Genomic DNA, 9011 nt, shown 5'->3' on the forward strand with positions numbered 1-9011 from the left:
AATGCCTTCAATAAGATAACAACGTAAATAAATCGTCATTGTCAGGTATAACCAACTCGGTCAGACCTAGGCTTTCACCCCAGAGCTCGAGACGTGTCATTGCTCCATCAACATCACTTATGCCTTGTAGCTGCCACTTTTCTGCGGCCCAATAGCTACATGCGACGTGCGACTGCCATAGCTACACAACCATTCCTCCACGTCAAGCCGTCATTCATAGTTTGAATTTCCTTGCCGAAGTCAACCATCGGAAGGAACCCTTCAAAGTCAACTCGGGCCATCTATGATTTATAAACCACGTATGTGGCCCGTTGTGCCCTCGAGGGAAAACCCAAGTGGAAACCTTATCCTTTGTTGTCTTTTTATTAAAAGATAGGCCTCCCTGCAAAGCACACACTATTTTTAGGGGTTGGCTGCCTTGTTTGGTTAGGTCAACCCGGTGATCTTTTATTCGCCCCTGTAAACATCGTGCCGTCTTAATAAAGCTTGTGAGTTTTCCTAAAAATCGATCATAAAAAAATGGGGATGGTGGAGAGGTGGAAACGGGACAATAAAAAAATATGACATCAACTTAGACGTGTAATAACTATTTCTTATTTGGATGAGCGATGAAGGGACCGCTTATATTTTTTGACAGGGAGAATACTTTATTCATCAGACCATAATAGTGATACCATTTACAAGTAAGTATTTACGTGAGAAAAAAACATAGAAAGTGTATTATTATTATTATTGGCAAATGAACAGCACCACTTGTCTGGGCCAGGATGATTTTGGAAACCCGATTGCCAGTTTGAGGACTAGCCCAGTACATTTCTCAAATTGATGGACTAAAATGTTTCCACAGGACAAATTGATGGACCCTAAGCCGCAGTTACCACATGTTTTTTTCTTGAGACATGCGCAGTTACCACAGGTGCAAACATGCGAAACTACATGTACTACGTATGCAGCACGATCTAGTAGGCACATGTACAGTACAATCGACCAACTATGTCGGCCCAGTGCTTGGCACTCCTTCCACCCCGCACTTGTCCTCTGCTCATCAGCTCTAGAATCCGGCGCCGAAGCCCGTCCGCTTCATCATCTTCATGAACTCCTCCATGTCGACCTCGCCGTCACCTGCACGCATGATCAGATCGAGTCAGCGCAGATCAATACTTGAACCACAAAGCAACCTAGACGATACCAAAGAGAGAGAGATGTGCAGGTGCAGGTGCAGTACACGGACCGTTTTCGTCGGCGGCCTGGATCATCTCTCTGACCTCGTCGAGCGTGAAGTGCTCGCCGGCCTCGATGGCCAGCCGCTGGATGTCCATATCCGATATCTTCCCCTGCGGATGGATCATGGATGATTGCATTAACAGAGAGACAGAGATTGCCACAACATATCGCAAATTCCCAATCTCTTTGTTGTTTAATTTGGTTGGTGAGTGGTCGTGAGTAGTGTGCGTACGTTGGCGTCCTGGTCGATGATCCGGAAGGCCTTGTGGAGCTCGTCCCTGGCGTCCCTCTCGCCCATCTTGTCCGTCATCATGTGTATGAACTCGTCCAGGTCGATGGTCCCGCTGCCGTCCTTGTCCACCTCCGCGATCATCTGCTGGATCTGCTCCGGCGTCATCTCAAACCCCAGCGCTCTGCAAATCAAGAAACATATATATCAACACATCAAGGCACACGAACGAATCAGATGATGGACTCACTCCCTGGATGACTGAATCACAATCAAAATTCAAAGGTACAGGTTTCCGACGGCGCCGGAATCAAATCAAGAAGAGTAGACTGAGCAGTCAGTGGTACCTCATTGCGACGTTGAGCTCCCTTGCATCGATGGTGCCGGAGCCGTCGGTGTCGAAGAGATCGAAGGCCTCCTTGATCTCCTTCCTCTTCTGCGCCGTCAGGCGCTTGCGGCCGCCCCTGTCCCTCCGGTAACCGGGCCGGGGATCATCAGAAGAAGGCTCCTGCCGCTGCCCTCTGAAGTAGCTCGTCTACATGCCAAACGAAAAGCAGAGCTCAGCTCACCGTACTGTTACTCTCCAGTGGAGTAATTGAGCTCTTTCCTACCCTGACTACATAACTAAGGGGAAACAAGGAAAACTCTGCTTTCACTGAAGTCTACTCCTACATATCATTGGGCGGGTTATCAATCAGGGGTGGCAAGAGCAAAGAGGAGCAGCAAGAAATTAGCTAGAACAAATCCCGCGATCGCAAGTAACTTTGAATCAGCTGGTCAGAATACATCAATCGCGTACCATTTGCAGGGGGCGAAGCAGTGCAGAGCAGAGGTTTCTCCCTAGCTCCCGCCTTCGCAATTATTGGCCAGCCCGACTGGCACCTTCTTCTTCTCCTCCTTTCTTAAGACTCAGATAGTCAGATTCTTGCAGAAAGTGGGAGAATGATCGGGTTGGGTCGTCTTCTTTCCACGAGCCAGCGAGAGAGGAAAGTAGAGAGGGGAATTCTGAAGAAAGTGCTCACGGAACCACGTTCCCTTGTGTTAAAAACAGAAAGGGGATCATTAGATTTAGAGAGCACAGGTGACGGACTAGCGTGCAGCTTTGGCACATGCTTTTCCGGGTTTCAGTGGGCTGTTTCGTGTTGCATTAAACGATAGCGCCCTATGTGCGTGCTTGTGTCACTTTTACGGCCCGGACACGTAACAGGCTGCCCCCAACAGGCGACTGTGACCGGAGCGCTGGACGGCTCAAGGCTCAAGGCTCAAGAGTCAAGGGTGTGTGATTGTTCTATTTTGCAAAGTAGATGAATATTAATTGGATACTACTGTTCGCCATTTGATTCTGACGGCGACAGGTTTTTCGTGTTGTAGCTGCAGCTGACTGTGAGATACAAAAATCCGTATCCGCCACTTTCTAGCAGGGCCCACTCCAGCACTCTTTGCAAGATGCCCCTTTTATTTTCACCATTCTGCATCTTTAATAATTGATAGAAAAAACAATGTCCTTAACGAAATCGGCGTCCGCATGTTGTGGCGCGGCTTGGACGTACGGCATTGGCTCGGGGCGGCAGGCGTCTGAGCCGGCGTTTTTCTCCACGCGGCTCGGTTCCTCCCGGCCATCACATTTGCGGTCTACTGGTCGTAGGTGCACCGCTGTTCAAGTTTTTGTTTAGCTCTCCGCCGGCTTGATCCTAGTTTCCATGTGGTACCCTGCTCGCAGTTGCTCTACTATGTAGTTCTTGATCGTGAGCGAGCACTGTCTGTTATCTTTCAGTTTTTTCTCCAAGCTTTTGCCTTTGTAATCAGCATCACTGTATGCTAGCCGGTTGATGGCTTCATTAATTTAAAAAGGGGCTTTATGAATTTTCTCTAAAAAGCACGTGGACCCACAGGCCGCAAGCAATGTTCCAAACATGTACACCGCGCATTTGGGACAAAATGTATTTAAACCCGAGTAGGAAATAAAGCCTGATAGGCCCAGTGCCCATTTGGGCAGATAGGATAGAGACCCGGTCGATTCTACAAAAGAAAGACCCGACCCGTTTAATCATGAAATTAGTCATATAGTACAATTTTATAAACGAGACGAGACATGCAAAAGCAGTTAACAGAATTGAACCCGTGAAAATGTAAATTGTTACACTGACAAGAAACTTAATGCTGAATAGTAAGCACCTAATGAAAAAATAACACCTACGGTCATAGGATGACATGTACTCTCATAGCTTGAAAAATGAACTTATATTGTGGGACGGAGGGAGTAATTAATTAATTGTGTGATTAAATTGCACTAACTATTTTTGCCACGTCTACGTCAAACTGCACTAACTATTGGCTATTACGCGATGCTTTTTTCCTCTGTTGAGTAGAGTAGAAAGGGGTTTCGACAAAAATGATGGTTGTTGCATTTTCAAAATAATAATGGTGGTTGCATTGTTTATTGCTGCTGGGTACGTTTGACATTCATAATTTACTAAAACATCCAATTCGTAGTAGATTGGCCAAAAACTAAAGTATCTAGAATTCGTTCCTTAGAGCTGAAAGTGCTACTGAAGAATCTATTACAAGAAACACGGACCAAAACTTGAAGTCGTTGGATCGCCAAAACTGCACGAAGAACGGACCCATTACCAAAACCTCCATGGATCCTGGTAAGGAGGAACATATTTCTCTGTCGGGGGGAGGAGGTGAAAGGATGCCACAGCCTTTTGTAGCAAAGGTCCCATCTGTGTTCCAAGAGAGGTTTAATCGTTAGTAAGTAGATGAAATTACATAAGATAGGTTCAAAGAAAAAGACATGTTTCTGTTAAATGAAAATAATAAAATGAACCCACAATACTATTTTTTTGTAATAACATAAGAAGAAACTATCAAAAACAGTATAGAACTTACAGATTCCCACTGCTTGCTGAGAGTGGAGGCATTTAACGAGTAGAGGAAACCTAGTGAAAAGAAAGGGGAGTGTACAAAGCCATCCTGTAAATATAAGGGACTAAAATGTCTTGAAAAAGAATGCAAAGATGAAACAATACCATCTCGCTCAGCAGTACATGCTACATTGTGCCGAAACAGATTAGGTTCTGGTGCCTGAGACAACAAAGGTAACATGTTATCTTATATTCCTGCACAAGCCACAACCTCACACCAACCAGTCAACGCAGTGCTTCAGAAAAGCATTATAATGCAAAATTTTATCCCTTGATCTTTCACATGTATGTTTTGTTATCAAATACTACTCCCTCCGTCCGGAAATACTTGTCGGAGAAATGCATAAAAATGAATGTATCTAGAACTAAAATACATCTAGATACATCCATTCCTCCGACGAGTATTTCCGGACGGAGGGAGTACATAGATGGCTGAAAAACTTACAGATTTTGTTGGTGATTTCCGAACAATATATTCATAATACCAGTATGGCTCTCCATCAACCTACAAACAAATTTTACAAATGTGCCAGATGCATATCAGCTCCAAAAGAAAAACATGACTACGAGTCACCGGCGAAAGTCGCCAGAACTTACATCTGTAGTGTGTGCATCAAGGACGGAACTCTCCGCCATTCGCTGGCTTGTCGTTACCTTCTGCAAAGGGATGTAGTTTGTCATGAGTATCTGACCTGTGACTCTGTTTTTGGCTGAACTTTGCTTTTTAGATATACCAATATGTGAAAAGCATGATAAACATTAAACCAGAAATTTCTTCTGAAATTAATAATGTACGTATGTGATTGCTCTTGTCACAAAGAATGATACCCTTTTTCGAGATTAAGAATGATGCCATTTTCATTTACATAGATAGAAGAAATAGTTACCAATGAAGATTTGTCAGACAGAACGCAATCAGCAACATCTTTTGCAGCCCAAGTTTTCTTGTCTTTCGAAGGTAGAAAGCGTGAACTTGGTGGCCCAATCTGCAACAGAAAGCTGATGAGCATTGGTGTGTTGTATTATTGGTCGATTTGTTTTACTTTTGGGAGCTCAACTGACACGAGACCATGTACACAATCTGTTTGAACATCATCAACTTGCACTAAACCACCAACCAAATTGCTAACAGAATCTTTTGCACAGAGCAAATTTGGACATCTCCAAGTACCAGATAGTACTCCCTCCGTCCCAAAATAAGTATCTTAACATTGTACTAACTTTGTAGTACAAAGTTGAGACACTTATTTTGGGACGGAGGGAGTAGTATTTTAGAAATTACCGAGACTGAGATGACAGCATTGTTGATCATGTCAAGGCGCTCCGATACGATGCGTTGCCGTGCATCAGCTGCAAAGAGTATGTCAGCTTCGCCTCCCATTCAAACCACACAGGAAGACTCTGAAAATGTGTTTCTGCTATACCGGGGACTACTCACGAGATAGTGGCGCCGCAGAGGAATATCGCTCCGATTTCCTCGACTCTACCCTGGAAAGCAAAACATTAGTAAGTTTTGTCTGGTGAAGAAGACAGCAGAGCATGTAAACAAAACATGTTTCATAGGAAGTTTCAGACAGGGGACTGGAAAAATACCATCTGAAGGAGGTTTTCTTCCCTGGCAGCTGAACCGGGTAAAGAAAAGAGTAGGCGTTGGTCTCGTCTACCAGCATGGCCATCTTCACGCCGTCGTCGTCCACCTCGGCAGCAGCAGCACACGATTCTACTACTGGATCAGCATGCATGACCAAAGAACTTTCACATCAGAAAGGTGAAACAGTAACACAAACCATCATCAGAATGTGAAGACGCTCACAATGCCATCTACAATCCACTGGTAAATCCGAGGACAAGGAAATCTACAACTTAGGAGAGATCGTGAGTGAAATGAGTAACCCACCTGAAATCGGGAGGACGATTGCAAAGGAGCAGGCGAGGCCGGACAGCACGAGCTGCCTCCGCTCCAGCCCGCGGCTCCACGAATCGGGCGCGCACGAGCACGAGACCGCCCTCCTCCTGGACGGCGGAGCGCACCATGCTGCACCAGCCGCGCCCTTGCTCCTACAGAGCTCCCAAGAATCAGGACGCTCCAACGGACAAGGTTGGCCATGGAACAATTGGCTGCACATGTGTGTGGATGGAACGATAAGTACCTGGGGTGGGCCGCGGAGGAGGAGCGGGGGAGGGGGGAGGCCGGGGAGAGAAGCGCCGCCGCCATGGCCGCCCTGTCGCCGGTGGCCGGCCTCACTCTCGTCGAGGAAGAGCAGAGGAGGACACGAGAGAGCTTCCCCCCGGCAACGAGGAAACGTTATCCTGATAGCACGGCACGGTTACACGCCTACTCCACGCCACGGACACGCGGTGACTCGTTGGCATTCACCCTGCCCCACCTTCCTTCTCTGCCCATCCAGTGGCTGGAGACCGCACACCTCTGCTTACTACTCCTATTCCACGCCTCGTCGCTGTCCGCGCGGTCGCTTGCCATGCTGCTCCGGCCAGAGCACCGCCTCCGCTCGCCGCCAGCGACCGCGCCCGCCCCTTCCCGAGCCTCCATTTCCGTCTCCGCGCCGGCGCGCCCTGCCGTCTCCCGCCTCCCTCGCGGCGCGCTCCGGCTCCCCCGCGCGGCTTCTCCGCTCAGGGGCAAAGCGTCGAGCGCCGTGCGCGCGTCGGCCGGACCGGCGGGCATGCCGTCCGTGGCGCACCGGGAGGTGGCGCGGGCCGTGGCGGGAGAGGCGGAGGCGCGGCTGGGCGACCGGCTGCTGCCCTCGGCCGTCCCCGCCGACGTCGCCGAGTTCCGCAACGGCGACGGCACCGCCCTCGGCTCCCTGGACGTGCGCCGCGGCGCGCCCGGCTCCTCGGTACTTCCTCTCGCCCCCGAGGTCTCACTCACAAAATACTACTGCTCCCTCCGTCCGGAAATACCTGTCATTGAAATGGATGTATCTAGATGTATTTTAGTTATACATACATCCATTTTCAATTCATTTTGATGACAAGTAATTCCGGATGGAGGGAGTACTACTTACTGCCCACCACGACTCAACTAGAATCGGAAGACATTTGCTCGGATGGAACTTTTGCGTGGCAGCTCCATCTGAAACTTTTGTTAACACGGTCGCCAGAAAGAACAGGAGCATTGGAATCATGAAAGCAAACTCACTTATAAAAACTTGCTTTACTTTGCTTGCTCCTTTTGAAATCATACAACAGCAGCAAGGAACAACAGTTACAGCTCAAGTGTTCTTTCTTGTCTACAGATCGATTTCATGCTGCAGTCGTCGCTTCACTGCAAAGTCCCGAACGGTGCAATCGACATCACGTCTCTCTTCATTAACCTAAACGCCTCGACGGACGCGCCACATTTCGTCATGGAGTTCATACAGGGCAGCCCAACTTCAATGGTCGTGCTTCTGGACCTGCTGCCACGGAAAGACCTCGCGCTCCACCCGGAGTACATCGAGAAGTACTATGGAAATACTGAGGCGGACAAGCAACGCAAGATCATCGAAGAATTGCCGCAAGCCCGCCCGTACCTTTCGCCGTCCCTCTTCGTGCGCAGCGCATTCTCTCCCACGGCGGTGTTCTTCACCATTGACTGTGGGCAAGGAGGGGAGAGTGTCTTGGAGGAGATAGTGCATGGTCATCTGGCGTCTGTTGTTAAGGGTCTTCTTCAGATATGGCTTGGTACTTGCGCCGGTGACACCTCTGAAGTGGACGAGGGCGAGAGGGAGATCATGGTTAAGAGGGACCGGACTGTAAGATCAAAGTCGATCGAGGTCGACCTGACCGCGAATTTGCCGAGGATGTTTGGCCCCGACGTGTCCGGCCGTGTCATCGCCGAAATTCGTAAGGCCTTTGGGGTGGAGGAGGCCTAGCATTCAGAAGTAGAAATGTGACTTTAGATTACAAGCCAATGGGAATGGAAATAGTTATTTGGTGGAAAATGTTTCTAATCTGTAATCCGTCTTGTCAGAATCACTGAACTGAATGGTGTGATGATGATTTGCCAACAAGATGCATTATCTCCATCATTTTTGTGTGTGTATGAAACGACCCTTGAGGCCTCACATTTGGTGATCTCCAGTTTTGGGTAGCAACTGTACAGAGGTTAGGCAAGGTTTCTTGGAGCTACACATTCCTTTCGCTTTCACTGCTTTGCTTTCCTTCTCTACGTGTCGAGTGGTCTGTGGGAAGCAAACATTATCCATTCAGACTTTTCTTAAGGAACTAAAAGAGTATATAATCAAAACAACTCCCGGAAAACATTGAGCAAAAAAGACGCGAAGGTTTAGGCGCTGCTCGGATTCGGTGTAAGTTTATACACCCGGATTTAATTTACAGGTGTAAATTACCGGCCGCACTGTATTTTCCGTCTGGAATAGAAACCTCTGTATCGATTACGGAGGTATTTGGGAGGCAACCGACAATTCAAGCGAGCCTTAGTTTATACTTTGCGGATGTTCCGTTTAGGGGCGGTGCCATTAAGGATTTGGATATGAACTAACTATTGTCTATATTGGGCGGAGCATGCTAATAAATCCAGAGTAAGCTCTACCAAATTCTTCACAACTTATTTCAAGGTTGGGAGCCAATGCCCCCCCCCCCCCCACCCTTGAGTATATGTACATACACTG

The 9011-nt window shown here is 48.0% G+C and overlaps 2 protein-coding genes across 3 annotated transcripts; one reads left to right on the forward strand and one right to left on the reverse strand.

Moving 5' to 3' along the window:
* Positions 1 to 709: 709 nt before the first annotated feature.
* On the reverse strand, positions 710 to 6793 carry LOC123164230 (probable calcium-binding protein CML8). 2 transcript variants are annotated; one of them, XM_044581642.1, is made up of 13 exons: positions 6531 to 6793; positions 6278 to 6438; positions 5974 to 6106; positions 5819 to 5868; positions 5663 to 5730; positions 5268 to 5366; positions 4978 to 5037; positions 4826 to 4885; positions 4346 to 4429; positions 1801 to 1988; positions 1457 to 1637; positions 1232 to 1334; positions 710 to 1122 (listed from the first exon to the last, which is right to left on the reverse strand). In XM_044581642.1, exons 1-13 carry the CDS (start codon positions 6593 to 6595, stop codon positions 1052 to 1054), a joined length of 1323 nt encoding a protein of 440 aa, XP_044437577.1. In that variant the 5' UTR covers positions 6596 to 6793; the 3' UTR covers positions 710 to 1051. The 2 variants fall into 2 exon arrangements, with proteins under 2 accessions (XP_044437577.1, XP_044437576.1); XM_044581641.1 differs by lacking the exons at positions 4346 to 4429; positions 4826 to 4885; positions 4978 to 5037; ... (4 more) ...; positions 6278 to 6438; positions 6531 to 6793 and adding an exon at positions 2253 to 2859.
* On the forward strand, positions 6579 to 8454 carry LOC123164229 (red chlorophyll catabolite reductase 1, chloroplastic). The gene is made up of 2 exons (XM_044581639.1): positions 6579 to 7235; positions 7635 to 8454. The coding sequence occupies exons 1-2, from the start codon at positions 6594 to 6596 to the stop codon at positions 8250 to 8252; spliced, it is 1260 nt and encodes a 419-aa protein (XP_044437574.1). The 5' UTR covers positions 6579 to 6593; the 3' UTR covers positions 8253 to 8454.
* The last annotated feature ends 557 nt before the right edge of the window (positions 8455 to 9011 follow it).

This window comes from Triticum aestivum, chromosome 7D, assembly GCF_018294505.1.
Source record: "Triticum aestivum cultivar Chinese Spring chromosome 7D, IWGSC CS RefSeq v2.1, whole genome shotgun sequence".
Lineage (NCBI taxonomy): Eukaryota > Viridiplantae > Streptophyta > Magnoliopsida > Poales > Poaceae > Triticum > Triticum aestivum.